At 57.4% G+C, this 16,769-nt stretch overlaps 1 protein-coding gene across 1 annotated transcript in view; it reads left to right on the plus strand.

Annotated features, from left to right (window-relative positions):
• The first annotated feature begins 324 nt into the window (after positions 1-324).
• The window catches only part of MYO15B (myosin XVB), a 32,008-nt gene continuing 15,563 nt past the window's right edge, over positions 325-16,769 (plus strand). Inside the window, 22 exon segments of the mRNA XM_027081363.1 lie at positions 325-2,381; positions 2,761-2,824; positions 3,059-3,168; positions 3,323-3,401; positions 3,699-3,821; positions 4,083-4,186; positions 4,311-4,374; positions 4,768-4,929; positions 5,649-5,762; positions 5,876-5,934; positions 6,010-6,142; positions 7,256-7,351; positions 7,603-7,734; positions 8,472-8,597; positions 11,789-11,866; positions 12,056-12,171; positions 12,261-12,306; positions 12,445-12,569; positions 13,009-13,126; positions 13,367-13,524; positions 16,445-16,538; positions 16,625-16,714. Coding sequence (XP_026937164.1) covers positions 325-2,381; positions 2,761-2,824; positions 3,059-3,168; positions 3,323-3,401; positions 3,699-3,821; positions 4,083-4,186; positions 4,311-4,374; positions 4,768-4,929; positions 5,649-5,762; positions 5,876-5,934; positions 6,010-6,142; positions 7,256-7,351; positions 7,603-7,734; positions 8,472-8,597; positions 11,789-11,866; positions 12,056-12,171; positions 12,261-12,306; positions 12,445-12,569; positions 13,009-13,126; positions 13,367-13,524; positions 16,445-16,538; positions 16,625-16,714 — 4,248 coding nt within the window.

Consider the following 16,769-nt stretch of genomic DNA (forward strand, 5'->3'; position numbering starts at 1 on the left):
GGCGGGAGCAGAGCATGGGCCCCCTCGATTTGGCGTGGTGCCAGGCTGACCTGGCCGGCAGCAACTCCAGGCGGCACGGTTGCCCTGTCCACGGCCTTTGTCCGCAGTTGCAGCTCCTCTTTCCTGGGCGGCCTCCACTCTATTGTTGGCCGAGGAGGTCAGGACCCGCAGCCACCTGCATTATTGATGCTCACGCATAAAGCGGGAGTTGCGGGGGCGGGTAGATTGAGCCTGTAGCCGCAACCTGTGATGTGCTGCCGAGGGCACCTGCGGGCAGCCAGCTCCTAGGGAAGAGGACAGGAGGGAGACGCCGGGAAACAAACCATGGTCAGGAGCAAGGGCAAAACGCCCCAGCGGCCGGAGGGACCCGGGAGGCCGACCTCCCGGGAGCAGGAATCCGGGTCGGCCAGCGCCGACAGCGCGCCCAGCCGGGAGCGCCGACAGGGCCGCGGTAAAGCCCACGGGGCGAGACCACGCTTGGAGCCCTGCACCGCGGGGGGCCAGGAGACCCCCGGTGGCCGCAGGAAGCCCACCGTAGAGGAGAACGGCGACTGCAGACGGCCAGAGGCTGGGCCGCCACCGGAGGCTGCGGGGAGACGAGGCAGCGCTTGGCGTCGGGGATGCGGGCCTAAGGAGAACCACAAGCCTGGGGACGGCCGTGGAGGGCGCCTGGAGGAGAAGAGTCTCCTCGGAGGAGGAAGGACACGCGGGCGCGACCGCCGCAGGAGAAGAGGAAAAGGGCGGGGACGCTCGGTTCAGCGGGGCCGCCAAGAGACCCGCAACCTCAATGGGGACACGTCGGATGGAGACGGGGCCAGCTCCTGCCCGGACAGCGAAGCCCGCGAGGCCCTGGAGAGCGGCAGCCAGAGCGGTGGGGCCCCAGAGCGGCGGCCCAACTCGGAGCAAACGGACATGGGCTCGGGAAACACCCAAACCGGTCCGGAGTCAGCGCTGGAGGCGCCGAGAGAACGCCCGAGCAGCGACGGCCTGGGCAGCGACGGCAGAGGCGGTGACAAGCCCCCCGCCGGGCCCCGGAGCCCGGAAGGATCGTCGGGGGCGAGGCCCCAGGGAGAGACCGAGGATTCCGAGACGGACACAGACTTGACCCTGGAGGGAGCCGGGCCTGGACGGAGCCTACGGGCAGCCCCAGGAACGACAAGCGGGTCCACTGAGGCCGAAGAGGCTGACCCGGCCAGTAAAGCCGCGGCCTCCAGTCCCCTCGAGGGCAGCCGCGCGTGCGTTCCCCGGAGCTCGCGGGCTTCTCGAGACCCCAGGCCGGCCCGGGACGCGAGAAACAGTGGGGTGCAGCCCGAGGCTGAGCCGAGGGGCCCCGAGGCCGTTAGAGCCGAGGCCTCGACCGCCCGGGGTCAGCGTACCCAGGTCGGAGAGGGGGTGGGGAAGGTGCAAGAGGAGGAGGGCGTGAGCGAAGCGGGGGCTGGAGGAGAAGGGTCCAGGGACCCAGCGCCGCTGGTCGCCCTGGTGGCGCTCGGCAGGCTTCGCGCGAGGCCCCCGCCAGGGCCCGCTCCCCAGGCCGCGGGTCCCTGCCGCTCGGGCCTCAAGGACCGGCTCCTGCGGGTGGCACGGGGCCTGGGCCTCCTGCGGTGGCTGCGGCTCCGGCCGCGGGCGGGCGAGGCGCGGGCGGCGGGCGAGGCGCGGGGCCGCGGGTCGGGGCTGAGCCGCGGTCTAGTGCTGAGCCTGGCGGGCGTAGAGGGGCTGGGCGGGCGACCGAGGGCTCCCCCTGGTGGCGGCTCGAGTTTCCCGCAGGTTGCGGAAAGGCCAGCCCCCGACGACCCTTCTGAGGACGCGGACCCGACTCCAGATCCCAAGTTTGCGGTCATATTCCCCAGGATCCACAGGGCAGGGAGGACCTCGAGCAGCCAGAGCTCAGAGGAAGGGTCCGCGGACGCCCCCGCTGGGGAGGGGCACTTTTCGTCTTGTGCGGGGGCTTCAGGGGACAGTGAGGGACGCAGGGCGAGTGGAGAAGGGGTGGCCGGGCGCCGCCACGGCTCTCTCGGCCCGACTCCCTCCGACGAGCCCCCACTCGAGAGAGGCTCCAGCAGCGAAGCAGAGCCGGAGACCTTGGGAGCCGAGGCTCCGGTGCACTGGGCGCAGGGCGAGGACCCCCGCGAGGACCCTGGGTTTGGCACCGAAGCACTGCTGCCCCGACTCATCTTGGAGACCCGCCTGCGGCGGGAGAGGAGCCCGAGCCCCTGCAGGTTCCTGAGGGATCGATGGGAGCCGGAGGATGAGACCGAGGAGGCGCTGGAGAAGGACCTGGAGCTGAGCCTCGGGCCGGGCCTGGAGGCGCCGCCCTTTCCCGGCGCCGAGGACAGGAGCCTCGGGGAAGGCCTGGAAGACACCGAGGACCTGGCCCGGCTGCGGTGAGCGGGCGCGGTCCCAAACCTGCCATGCCTGGGTCACACTTGCTCGTATCCCATCCTACCCCCGTTCTCTTATGAATTGTATCCTTATATGCGGTTTTGCCACGCAAGGTCGTCTGCTTGGAAGGGGCAGGTGAGGGGTGAGAATCAGGTGCTCCTTCCTTCTCTAATTGGCACAAAGCTTCCCTCTGGGTCAGCAGCCTGGTCCTGCTTGTAGCGCCCACGGCGCTGGTAATTTGCTTAGCAGCCGGACCCCTGTACTATGGACCAGCTCGGAGAGGGTGCATGACTTGGTGGAAGTGTCTCTGCAGCCAGTGGCAGCGCTAGCCCAGGATCTTCTGCCCCCAACGCCCTGCTTCTCCACCCTGCTTCCCTACAGGCCGGTGTGCGACAGCTCCGTGCTGCTGTGTCTCAAGAAGAGGTTTTACCTGGGCCGAATCTATGTACGGGGGACCCAAGAGGGGATGGTGGGCCGGGATTCCCTTTCCTCAGGGATCATAGGGCCCTCCGGGCACCCCTGGAGAGCTTTCCCCTCCATCTTTCTCCTCCCTGGGCTGGGTGCTGAACCCTCTCTGGGGTCCTGCAGAGCGGGGAGGGGCCGGGGGCATCAGAGCTCCACTCTATTTGCATCACCTGCTCCCTCCATGTTCTGATGAGAGCTTCCACTTTCCTCCCAGACCTTTGGGGGGCCCCTCCTGCTCGCTCTGAACCCCCGCCGGCCCCTGCCTCTCTTCTCACCTGAGGTCCTGGCCAGCTACCACCCTAGGAAGACCCCTAACACCACCCCGTACGTGAATTTGCCCCACCAGCCCTCTGCTCACCCCCAGCATGTCCCATTGACTGAGGTCCAGGGCATGGCAGGCACGACCTGCCTACGCCCAGGAGGCCCCAGATGCCCATCTCTGGTAACCTTCTCATCTGCTTCCACCCTCCTCCCCCAGACACATCTTTGCCATCGTGGCAGCAGCCTATAGCCTGTCTCAGAGCACCGGGCAGGGCACCTGCATCCTCCTGGGGTGAGTGGTGGCTGCCCTGCTTGGCTGAACCTTCAGGCCGCGCTGAAGGCCAGGAGGAAGGGGATGTGAGGTCTGCATTTGAAACTGCCTGTCTGGTCCACTGCTGGGCAACAGCTCTGGACTTCCTGAGACTGTGCCCCTTGAACGAGGCATCTTGGGGACTTTTTTCTGTTTGGTCTCTATGCCCCAGGTCTATGTTTCTGCATTTCTGGGAGTCTCCTTTAGGGCAGGTATCACTTCCAGGTGGGCATATCCCCACTTTCAGGCTCGATGGGATTGTCCTATGTGCCCCTTCCTGGAGACCCTGCCAGCCTCTCCCTCCTGCAGTGGGCACAGCGGCTCTGGGAAGACAGAAGCTTCCAGAAAGATTGTGCAGTTCCTAAGCAGCCTGGAGCAGGGGCAGACAAGGGACAGAGGATGTCGGGTGAGGGGCAGCTCGCCATTTCCCAGGGATCAAGAGGGACCATGCTACTCCTTTGGGCCAGAAGGGTGGTCTTCAGGCCTCTGGCTTCCCCTCGGGGGCAGCCCGAGGCATTGCCTACTGCGGGGACAGGGAGGGCTGGGGTGACTGACCCCTCCGTGGACCAACAGAGCTGCCAGGTACATAGTGTCCTCGGCCGGGATACCTGATCAGTGGGCACCACTGCTGCTCCCAGGGGTACTTGAATGCCCCTCCCCCATCCAGCTGGACGACGTGCTGCCCATGCTCCGCAGCTTTGGCCATGCCAAGACAGTCCTCAACTCCAACGCCAGCCGCTTTGGCCAGGTCTTAGGCCTCTGCCTGCAGCAGTGAGTGACGGGGGTCCAGGTGGGCGGGGTCACCCAGGATCAGTTTCCCTTACTGGGAAGCTGAGGCTGCTGCCCTTGGGTCCAGCCCACGGTGGGTCCCTCACTCAGTGTCCTGTGTCCACAGAGGGGTCATCCTGGGAGCCTCTGTGTCACATTACCTGCTTGAGACCTCGAGGGTGGTGTTTCAGGTATGACCTGGCCCGCTGCTCCCAGAGTGGGAAAGAGGGAGGGGCCACTGCGAGCGGCTGTGGTCCCTCAGCCCCCAAGCCTGCCTTCCCCAGGACTTGTCCTTGCTCCCCTGGGGCACAGGACCAGGCCGTTGCTCCCCCTAAGCCAGTCCTTCTCCCCTGAGGCCCAGGCTGAGCGGAGCTTCCATGTTTTCTATGAGCTGCTGGCGGGGCTGGACCCCATGGCACGGGAACGGCTCTCCCTACAGGGGCCGGAGACCTACCACTACCTCAACCAGGTGGGGGAAGGCCCCCTCGGTGCTGGACCACGGGGACCGCCCAGGGGAGGGTCTGAGGAGAGGGAAGCTGCGGGCGGCCAGACTCCTCACCCCTCACCCCTGCTGTGCTCTGCAGGGCCGGGCCTGCAGGCTCCGGGGCAAGGAGGACGCCCAGGACTTCACAGGACTGGTGAAGGCCCTGCAGGTGCTGGGCTTGGGCACCGAGGAGCTGACTGCCGTCTGGGCTGTGCTGGCTTCTGTCCTGCAGCTGGGCAACATCTGCTTCTCCTCCTCAGAGGTGAGCTCCCTCTGAGACACTAGGTTGGTGGCGGCTTGTTTGCGTCATCACGAGGGCAGAAATAACAATGCCGAACACTTGTGTGTAGGAGACAGTAAGGCCCCGGGCCACCATCAGGGCCTCACCACTGCCCCCGAAAGCAGATGAACTCCCACCGTACAGATGAGAAAACTGAAACCGGGGTCTTCTGCATCTATACCGATCCTGTCCCACTAAAGTGCCACCCTAAGGAGGATGCTTGGCATTAATTGAGCAGCTATTATGTACCTGGCACTGTGTAGATCACTCTACATATATTTTCTTTTGGCCACACCGCGCAGCTTGCGGGATCTTAGTTCCCTGACCAGGGATTGAACCCGGGCCCCCGGCAGTGAACGTGCCGAGTCCTATAACCGCTGGACCGCTGAGGAATTCCCTGCATATATTTTCTAATTCATTGCTCCTGAGAACACCATCACATAAAAATTGTTGTTCCGCCTTTAACAATAAGACAGTGGAGACTCGGAGAAGGAAAGAGGCTTGTCAGGGCCGCCAGTTAGTGGAGAGGTAAAGTCAGGATTCACACTCAGGCCCTCAGACTCCGGAGCCAGCTCCTACCTGCCCAGATCTACCTTTGGGCAACAGGGCACCTTGCCAGGCAAAGCAAGGCCCTGCCCCTGCCCCATGGGAAGCAGCCAGTCCACAAGCAGAGCTCTCCCTGCCCCCTCCCGCCTGTCCAGAGGGAGTCACAGGAGGTGGCTGCCGTGTCCAGCTGGGCTGAGATCCACACAGCAGCCCGGTTGCTGCGGGTGCCGCCCGAGCGCCTGGAGGGGGCTGTCACCAGGAGGGTCATGGTGAGCTCGGGGGTCCTGGGGAGGCGGGGGCCTGACCAGTCCACCCGAAGTCTTGGGGAGCACGAGTGTGGGCCTTGGGCCTGACGTACCACACGCACATCCTCTGCCCTCAGGAGACGCCCTATGGCCGGGTCTCGAGATCCCTGCCCGTGGAAAGTGCCATCAGCGCCAGGTGGCCCTGGGGACAGGAGAGAGCTGTGAGCAGGCCCGGCCCCTGCTGCACGAGGCTCACTCCCCATGCCCACAGGGACGCCCTGGCCAAGGCCCTGTACTCGCGGCTCTTCACCTGGCTTCTGAAGAGAACCAATGTGCGGCTGGCACCCCCCGGGGAGGGAGGCAGCGTGGTCACTGTCACTGTCATCGACGTCTACGGCTTTGAGGTCACCCCTGGGGGCGGGGCCCAGGACGGGGTGCCCACCTCATCCTGGTTATTTCTGGGGACCCCAGCAGCTTCCCTTTGTGGGGGCGCTCGTGCGCTGCCTGCCTTTCTGACCGTAAGATGGTCCACGAGACAGCTGCGTGCTCCATAGGTACAGCCACCTGCCCTGTCCAGCCCTGCCGTCGGCTCTGGAGAGTTCTGCCTGCTTGGCCTTGCAGAGTCTCACAGGAGCCCTTAAGACGATGAAAGACCCTCGGATGGGTCAGCCTCGCCTGCTGTGTACCCAGAGGAGAGGGAAGAGAGGGAATCCCCCAAATCACACTGAGTTTTTCATAAGCTCTTCACCCCTTTCCAGAACATCCTGTTTCCTCAAGGCAGGGAGGAGGGGCGAGAGCAAGAGGAGGTGGCCCCCACCTCAGTCCTTGGATGGGCGCTGTGCCCAGTCCCCTGCTCTCTCCTCCTCTCCAGTGTGTCCTTGGTGACTATCAGCTCTCTGAGGAGGGGATGACCGTTGCCCCTGTGTGTGTGTGTGTGTGCGCGTGCATGTACGCACATGCGTGCTCTTGTGTGTATTTTAGAACATGTCAAAACTCTGTGCAAAGCTACACGAAGCGGGGCTCTGCTGGGCTTACTAGGAAAGTGCTGAGGGGCACAGAGGAAGGAGCCTGTAATTCCAACAGGAGGGATGCTGGAAGGCTTCTTGGAGGCGGCAGCCTGGAGCTCTGCTTACGAGGATGTGGCATTCTGATAGCCAGCGAGTTAGGCTGTAGCAAGAGGTGTCTTCTAGACCACAGGATGGCTATGATCAGAGGCCCGAAGGCTCACAGTGGTGCTAAGGCAGAAGGCAGGGGTGTGGGTTGGTGGAGGGAGGAAGCATGATCGGGGCTGGGACTGGGCTGAGGCGGCCTGCATGCTGTGCCAGGATCTTTGGACTTGTCCCTGGAGGAGGAAGCATCAGCCCTAGGGCACCACTCCCGCCTAGTGCTTGGGGAGAATGGGGGCAGCTGTGGGAGGGGGATGAAGGGAACCAGGCCTGTGTGCTAGCCCCCCGACCAGCTGCCCTGTGCCCCCACCTCGTGTGGGTGCCCACTTCACTGCCCACGTGCCCCCCCAGGCGCTGCGGGTCAACGGCCTGGAGCAGCTGTGCAACAACCTCGCCAGCGAGCGCCTGCAGCTCTTCTCCAGCCAGATGCTTCTGGCCCAGGAGGAGGTATGGGGAGCTGGGCATGGAGGTGGCAGGGGGACACCCAGCTGTTTCCCAGAACAGAGGCCATCCCTGGTAAAGAGAAGGCACTACACCGAGAGCTCTGCCCCAAAGCCCCCTTGCTATGGGCCGTCTCAGTCCTTCTGAGGCTCAGTTTACTCATCTGTAAAGTGGGAGGGCCATCCTTGCTCTGGCTCAGATGAGGTCCCCCCACGAACATGGGTGGTCTCTGTAAACCAAATGCTGGCTGTTCCCAGGAGGAGTGTCGGAGGGAGTTGTTGCCCTGGGTGCCCATCCCCCAGCCTCCGCAGGAGTCCTGCCTGGATCTCCTGGTGGACCAGCCCCACAGCCTCCTGAGTATCCTGGATGCCCAGACATGGCTGTCCCAGGTGAGCCCCCAGTGTCGGGGACAAGGAGTGGGGGCCCTGGTGGCCAGGCCAGAGCCAGCAGGAACTCCCAGGGGAGCAATAAAGGGCTAAGGTCCTGGGACCCTGCCCACAGGCCCTCAGCACAGCTTGGGAAAGCAGCGGCCACACGGGCTTCAAATCCTGTCTCTGGGTGATCCTGAGTGAGATTCCCGACTTCTCCAAGAGTCCTTGCTGCAGAGGGGCAGGGTGGTGGGGACTGTGCAGGCCCCATGAGGGGCTTGTGAGGCTTTCCCCAAGTATTTGTTGTTGTAAGTTCCTTAGCACTATAAAATAATCTCTTACCGGATGGCCTTTTAAAAGTATCTTTGAAAGACTTGTTCAGAAACACATGTAACTGTGAGACCAGACTCCCAGGAGTAATGGCTAAATCTGCCTTAATGCTCCCCTAGCCCCATTTCTTTTAAATGATTTCATCAAGGGTCCTCTAAGCCGCCAAGTTTTATTGACTGAGGTGTACAAGGCTACTGTGTTTTTTCTCAAATGGGAGCCAATTGTTCAAAATAGTCCCTGGGATAGAAGCCGTGCCCTTTCTAAGGACTCAGATGTGGAGTGACTCTTCCTGGAAAAGAAGTTTGGGGACCAAAACCAAAGCTCACCTTCTGTTCAGTGCGTGTGGTTTTGGGGGGCAGGGGAGGGAAGCACAGTCCCAGCAGGGGAATGGCACCTGCAAAGGCCTGAGAAGCTCTTCCTCTTCTCAGGCCACGGACCACACCTTCCTGCAGAAGTGCCACTACCACCACGGCGACCACCCGCACTACACCAAGCCCCAGCTGCCCCTTCCCATCTTCACCGTGCGGCATTACGCTGGGACCGTCACCTACCAGGTATCAGGGTGAATCAGTGAGGGCAGTGTGACCCTGGGGAGTCACCTGACGGGTGAGAGGGGTAGGTGTGGGGAGGCCCCTTCCAAGGCTTGGCCATCTGTCCCCACCTGGGCCCTTGGCCTCACCTAGTGCATGACTTACTGAGTTCTGGGTGGGCATTATGGGGTGGGGAGGGTCAAGGCCTTGGGACCTTCCAGTCCAAGAGGGGCAGAGTGTATGCATGGGACCTGGCTCTGATAACCTCAGGCAGTCTACTTCTCCTTCTGAGCCTCCATTTCCTCATCTGTAAAATGGGAATGGGAGTCCAGCCTATAGCATTGTCCTGAGGATTAATGCAATTACATGGAAATGGCGGGTCAGGGGCCTGGCAGATACTAGGTGCTCACTGAAGGGATTCTCCTCTCCCCTTTATGAGTTTCATGACTACTGCACACCTACCCAGGAGGAGAGCTGCTGAGGGGAGGGGGCCTGGTTTAAAGGCTAGGACCAGGTGACTGGTTTGAGGTGGGGCAAGTCAGGTAAGGCTTCCTGGAGGAGGTGACATGCTCTGGTTGTAGAAGAAAACATACAAACTACACGGGAGTTATCCACACGTGAAACACAAGGAGTATATGTCAATTATACCTCAAAAAAAAATCACATCTAAAAGAAAAAAGGAAGAAACAGAAGGAGATTGACTAAAGAAAACTATAAAATTGTATTGAAGGTCACAAAAGAAGACTTAAAAATGGAGGGAAAAGCCACATTTCTGTTGGGGAGCCCTATATTGTTCACTCTTTCCCAGTTAATCTAGAAAAGTCATGTAATTCCAGACAATACTCCAATGGGGCTTTTATGAGAGAAGGAGAGGTGGATTTTAACAAAATTATTCTGAAGTATTATATGGAAAATAAATGCATAAGAATAGCTAATAAGATATAAAAAGCAAATGATTATGGAGGCATTTGCTCTATCAGATATTAAAACATATTTTAAAGCTCTAGCAATTAAAAGATTATGGTATTGATAAGGAGCAGACCCATCAATGAGACAGAATTGAAAACCCAATAAACAGACCCAAAAGTGTAACAAAGAACTGGGTATGTGACAAAGGCGGCCTTTAAAAAAATGTGGTAAAGTATACACAACATAAAATTTCCCATTCTAACCATTTTTAAGGGTACATTTCAGTGTCTTTAAGTACATTCACAATGTTGTGTAACCATCACTGCTATCCATTTCCAGTACTTTTTCATTATCCCAAACAGAAACAACTTACCCATTAAACATTAAGCTCCAATTCCCCCTTCCTCAGACTCTGGCAATATCTAATCTACTTTCTGTATCTATAAATTTGCCTATTCTTATGTAAGTGGAATCATAACACACACACACACACACACACACACACACACACACACACACACAATCCTTATGTGTCTGACCTATTGCATTGAGCATAATGCTTCCAAGGTTCATCCATGTTGTAGCATGTGTCAGAATTTCCTTCCTTTTCATGGCTGAATAATATTCCGTTGTATGTATAGACCACATTTTGTTTATCCATTCATCTGCTGATGGACATGAATTGTTTCCACCTTTTTGGCTATTGTGAATAACGCTGCTGTGAACATGGGTGTACAAGTAACTGTGTGAGTCGCTGCTTTCAATTCTTTTGGGGATCTGCCTAGGAGAGGTTTGCTGGGTCATATGGTAATGCTATGTTTACCTTTTTCAGGAGCCACCAAACTATTCCTCAGTGATTGCACCATTTGATAGTCCCACCAGCAATGTATTGGGGGTTCCAGTTTTTCTACATCCTTGCAAATACTTGTTATTTTCCATTTTTGAAAATTATAGTCATCCTAGTGGGTGTGAAGTGGTATCTCATTGGGTTTTTTTTTTGTTTTCTTTTTCATTGTGGTTTTGATTTGCGTTTCTCTAATGACTAACGATGTCGAGCATCTTTTCATGTGCTTTTGGCCATTTGTGTATCTTCTTTGGAGAAATATCTATTCAAGTCCTTTGCCCATTTTTTTTTTTTTAACATCTTTATTGGGGTATAATTGCTTTACAATGGTGTGTTAGTTTCTGCTTTATAACAAAGTGAATCAGTCATACATAAACATATGTTCCCATATGTCTTCCCTCTTGCGTCTCCCTCCCTCCCACCCTCCCTATCCCACCCCTCCAGGCTGTCACAAAGCACCGAGCCAATATCCCTGTGCCATGCGGCTGCTTCCCACTAGCTATCTACCTTACTACGTTTGTTAGTGTGTATATGCCCATGACTCTCTCTCGCCCTGTCACAGCTCACCCTTCCCCCTCCCCCTTTGCCCATTTTTGAATTGAGTTGGTTTGGGGTTTGTTTATTTATTTTTGGCTGCGTTGGGTCTTCGTTGCTGCATGCCGGCTTTCTCTAGTTGCAGCGAGCAGGGGGCTACTCTTCATTGCAGTGCACGGCCTTCTCATTGTGGTGGCTTCTCTTGTTGCGGAGCATGGGCTCTAGGTGTGTGGGCTTCAGTAGTTGTGGCATGTGGGCTCAGTAGTTGTGGTACATGGGCTTAGTTGCTCCGCGGCATGTGGGATCTTCCTGGACCAGGGATCGAACCAGTGCCCCCTGCATTGGCAGGCGGATCCTTAACCACTGTGCCACCAGGGAAGTCCTGAATTGAGTTGTTTTATTTTTTTGTTGTTGTTAAGTTGTAGGAGTTCTTTACATAATCTGCATATTAAACCATTATATGTGATATTTTCTCCCATTTTGTAGGCTGTCTTTTCACCTCTTAGTACTGTATTTTGATACACAAAAGTTTTTCGTTTTAATGAAATCCAGTTTATCTATTTTTCCTTTGTTGCCTGTGCTTTTAGTGTCATATTCAGGAAATCATTGCTAAGTCCAATGTCATGAAGCTTTCTCCCTTTGTTTTCTTCTAAGAGTTTTATAGTTTCAGGTCTTACATCTGGGTCTTTGATCCATTCATTTTGAGTTAATTTTGGTACGTGGTGTGAGATGAGTCCAACTTCAAAGGGGGCCTTTGTAAAACATTTTTTTTAATGAAGTATAGTTGATTTACAGTGTCAAAGGTGGCCTTATAACTCAGAGGGGAGAGGCTGGATTATTTTGCAAAGGGACTGGCTTCCACACTCAGCCTTCTCTCCTTGGCTCCCCCACCCCCACCCCCCACCCTCGCCCACATTATATCTTGCAGGTTCACAAGTTTTTAAACAGAAACCAGGATCATCTTGACCCTGCTGTGGTGGAAATGCTTGCCCAGAGCCAGCTCCAGGTGCCCCTGCCGGCCGCCCTGTCCCCCCATTCTGCCCTCTCCACCCTGACAGCCTTGCCCAAGGAGCTGGTCTTCAAGCCCCTGGCAACCTGAACCTTTGGCCGGCCCACCCTGGCTCCCCGGGGGTCGGGGTGAGGGGCAGGCTGGACAGGCCCAGGTGAGCTGGCTTGGCCCCCTCTCACCCCACAGCTGGTGGGTAGCCTGTTCCAGGAAGCAGAGCCCGAGTCTGGGGATGGACCAGGCAAACCCACGCTGACCTCTCGCTTCCAGCATTCCCTGGGGGACCTCCTAGCCCGGCTGGGCAGGTGAGAATAGGGCCCCCCGCACTCAACCCCAGGGAGTTTGAATGGAGGGGCCAGTCTGTGCTCAAGTGACCGCCCCTTCCACCCACCAGGAGCCATGTCTATTTCATCCAGTGCCTCAACCCCAACCCGGGAAAGGTGAGCTCTCCCAGCACCTGGCGCCAGAGCCCTCCCACCCCTGCCCGCCCCCCTCAGCCCTCCTCGGCCCTGCCCCACCTTCCCCACAGCTCTGAGCCCCTCAATTCAGCTCTCCTTGGCTCTGCCCCGTGGCCACAGCTTCCAGGCCTCTTTGATGTGGGTCACGTGGCAGAGCAACTGCGCCAGGCGGGCATCCTGGAGGCCGTGTGTACCCGCAGTGCCAACTTCCCCGTTCGCGTGCCTTTCCAGGCCTTCCTGGCCAGGTAGGGGCCCAGGATGCGGGCAGCCCCAGGGCGCAGGCACCTCAGGGCCAGGGCTCACTAGGAAGGCCCCCTGGAATGGCTGGCGGACCTGGGGCTTTTTCGGGAGCGGGGGATGGACACACTTTCCCAGGGACCCTGGGCCTGACGTCCAACCCTCCCTCCTTCCTTTCTCTCTGTCTCTCCTTCTCTCCCTCCATCTGCGTCTCCTTTCACTGTTCGTCACCCGCACACCTCTCCACGCCTCTGTGCATTCACCTGCCCCTCGTCCACTCAGCAAAACTCTCCTGAGTGCTTGGCACATAGTAGGTGCTTTCCAAATCATTGTTGAATGACTTATAGACTGAATAGACCCCGAGGGGTTCAGGGGTCAAATGAGTGTGGAGGGAGGTCCCCGCTGTGTTTGTTTCAACCTCCGCAAGATTCTCCGTCCTTGGGGCAGGTTCCGGGCCCTGGGGACAGAGGGACAGGAAGAGCTCTCTGACCGGGAAAGATGTGGCACCATCCTGAACCAGGTGTTTGGGGCTGAGTCGCCCCTCTGTCACCTGGGAGCCACCCAGGTGGGTGGTGTGTATGAGCAGGGAAGCAGCAGGTATGGCTGGAAAGTGGGAGGAACATTTTGGGACCAACTCATGATTTGGTGGTCCTTCTGGGTGGTGGGGAGATGGAGTGGGCCGGGTGTCCCGGGCACCCCAGTAGAATCAATAGTTTGGCAGAAAGGAGGAGGCTGAGGCCTCGGGAGAAGGGCAGGGTGGTCTCCAGCCACCTGGCCTGCCCCCAGCCCAAACCTCTGCCCCCAGGTGCTACTGCGGGAGCTGGGCTGGCAGCAGCTGGAGCGGCACCGGGCCCAGCAGCGCGCCCAGGCCCTGCTCACCCTGCACCGAGGCCTCTGCGCCAGCCTCTCCTGTCAACGCCTTCGCCTCCTACCACGGATTCGCGTGCGTGGGCTCCAGGCCAGGTGTGCAGAGTGGGGCGAGACTGTAGGCCTCCTCACGGTGGCGGGGCAGGGTCGGGGGGGCGTAGGGCCTCAAGGCTAGTCTGCCTGCTTCCCATCAGCACCGGACTCTCCTTGCTGGCATCCCCACCATGCCGTCTCTGCTTGAATACCCCCAGCCACGAGAAGCTCATTACCTGCTAGGCCAGTCAAACCTGCGGTCTTGACTCCTTGACTGTTCTTTTCTCTAGTCTGTTCTCCACTCTGCAGCAAGAATACTCTTTTAAAAGCGTGAATCAGGTTGTGTGAGGCCCTGCCTACCTCTCCAGCCTCGACGTAGGCCGGACTTTTACATTCCAGGCTCTTTGGGCTTCGTGGTCCTACGATGCTCCCCTCACCCTTCTCGCCTCATTAGCTCCAGCCCCACTCACCCTTCACTGCCCGTCTTCACTCATCCATCCAACAGCTGTCGGTTGACCATCTTCTCCATCTACCCTGGGCCAGGTGCTGGCAACACAGGGAGGAAGGTGCAAGCATCTTCACACAGGCACAGGGATGGTGCCTTCCAGGCTAGCTGGGGAGTCAGATGCAGACAGTAAACCAGCTTCCAGTCGCCCCAAAGGGGATTGCTTAAGGACTGAGAACAAAATGAAGGCAGTGCCATGGACACCAGGGAAGCCTCGGAGAAGGGGGCACCCGTCACCACTATATGTTTCCAAAACGTTTTCATCACCAGCGGGAACTCTATACCCATTCAGCAATGATGCCTCACTCTCCCTTCCCTCCCGCCCCTGGTAACCTCCAGTATGCTTTCCATTGCCGTGAATTTGCCTATTCTAGATACGCCGTCTAAATTGACTCATACAAATTCCTTTTACACCTGGCTTACTGCACTAAGCATAGCGTTTTCAGGGTTCGTCCCTGTCGTAACATGTGTCAGAACTTCATGCCTTTTTATGGCTGAAAATTGTTCCATTGTGTGGATGGACCGCATTTTGTTTATCCACTTATCTGTCAGTGGGTTGTTTCTACCTTTTGGCTTATTGTGAATAAGGCTGCTATGAACACAAGTGTACAAGTAACTGTTCAAGTTTCTGCTTTTGGTTCTTTTGGGTCTCTATCTGGGAGTGGAAATCCTGAGTTATACGGTAATTCTGTCTTTACCTTTTTGAGGAATTGCCAAACTGTTTTCCACAGTGGCTGCACCATTTTATATTCCTACCAGCAATGTGTGAAGGTTCCAATTTCTCTGCATCCTTGCCGATACTTGCTACTTTCTGCTTTTTAAATGATAGCCATCCTAGTGGGTGTGAGGTGGTATCTCATTGTGGTTTTGATTTGCATTTCTTTTTTTTTTTTTTTTTTTTTTTTTTTTTTTTTTGCGGTATGCGGGCCTCTCACTGCTGTGGCCTCTCCCACTGCAGAGCACAGGCTCTGGACGCGCAGGCTCAGCAGCCATGGCTCACGGGCCCAGCCGCTCCGCGGCATGTGGGATCTTTCCGGACCGGGGCACGAACCCGCGTCCCCTGCATCAGCAGGCGGATTCCCAACCACTGCGCCACCAGGGAAGCCCTGATTTGCGTTTCTTTAATGACTAATGATGTCGAGCATCTTTTCATGTGCTTCTTGGCCATTTGTGCATCTCTTTGGAGAAATATCTATTCAAGTCCTCTGCCTCCTTTTTTTTTCTCTTTGGGAATTTATTTATTTATTTATTTTTGGCTGTGTGGAGTCTTCGTTGCTGTGCGTGGGCTTTCTCTAGTTGCGGTGAGCAGGAGCTGCTCTTCGTTGCGATGCGCGGGCTTCTCATTGCGGTGGCTTCTCTTGTTGCGGAGCATGGGCTCTAGGTGCGCGGGCTTCAGTAGTTGTGGCACACGGGCTCAGTAGTTGTGGCTTGCGGTCTCAGTAGTTGTGGCTTGTGGACTCTAGAGCGCAGGCTCAGTAGTTGTGGTGCACAGGCTTAGTTGCTCTGCAGCATGTGGGATCTTCCCGGACCAGGGCTCGAACCCGTGTCCCCTGTGTTGGCAGGCGATTTCTTAACCACTGTGCCACCAGGGAAGTCCCCCTCTGCCTGCTTTTTAATTGGGTTGTTTTTTTTTTTCATTGAGTTGTAGGAGTTCTTTATATGTTCTGGATATTAAACCTTTATCAAATGTGTGATTTGCAAGTAGTCTCCCATTACGTGGGTTGTCATTTCATTCTCTTTTTTAAATTAAAATTTTTTAATTTATTATTCATTTTTGGCTGCATTGGGTCTTCGTTGCTGCACATGGGCTTTCTCTAGTTGCGGCAAGCGGGGGCTACTCTTTGTTGTGGTGTGCTGGCTTCTCATTGCGGTGGCTCGTCGTGTTGTGGAGCATGGGCTCTAGGCGCACGGGCTTCAGTGGTTGTGGCACTTGGGCTCAGTAGTTTCGGCTCGCGGGCTCTAGAGCGTAGGCCCAGTGATTGTGGTGCACAGGCTTAGTTGCTCCACGGCATGTGGGATCATCCCGGACCAGGGCTCGAACCTGTGTCCCCCGCATTGGCAGGCGGATTCTTGACCACTGCACCACTAGGGAAGTCCAGGACTCAGCGCTTTCACTGCCAGGGCCAGGTTTGATCCCTGGTCGGGGAACCCAGATTCCACATGCCATGCGGCGTGGCCAAAAAACAAAAGCAGATAAACCCCAGAGAGGTAAAGTAACTTATCCAAGACCGCAGTGACTAAACGGTAGGGGAACGAGCCCGCGTGGTCAGCGCCAGAGTCCCAGATCTCGATCCTCGGGCACAGCAGCCTCTCAGTTTACCTGCTGGTCTTTCGAAGTGTCGTGTCCTTTCCCTGTTGCTGCCCTTCGGCAGCCGGGGGCTTCACTGGGGTCCGATTTTACATTCATGTCTTGGCTTGGAGGATTCAGGTATCGGGTGTGAGTTTGGACTCCTCACCAACCCCCTTCCCGGCTTCCAGGAAGTGGTACCTCCGGCGGCGGGCAGCTCTGGGGCAGCTGAACACCATCCTGCTGGCGGGCCGGCGCCTGCTCTGGAGACAGCGGAGAGGGCAGGTGAAGCACATGGATGGGTCCTGCCCAGGGCAGCTCAGGGGAGAAGCCAGGCAGCCTTGCCGGCCACGTTGGCCAAATCCCGACAGTGTCCACCCTCCAAGTGCAGCCGCATGAGGACCGAGGCCTCGGAGACCATTGCTGGTGGAGCTCCTTCCGTCCCCCTCTGCCTGGCCAGGGTAGCCTGGGGCCTCCAGGAGGCTGTCACCTTCCTTCATGCCTGCCCACTGCCAG

This window comes from Aethalodelphis obliquidens, unplaced genomic scaffold (genome assembly GCF_003676395.1).
Source record: "Aethalodelphis obliquidens isolate GAN/ISIS:26980383/991018 unplaced genomic scaffold, ASM367639v1 scaffold44, whole genome shotgun sequence".
NCBI classification, from domain to species: Eukaryota; Metazoa; Chordata; class Mammalia; order Artiodactyla; family Delphinidae; genus Aethalodelphis; species Aethalodelphis obliquidens.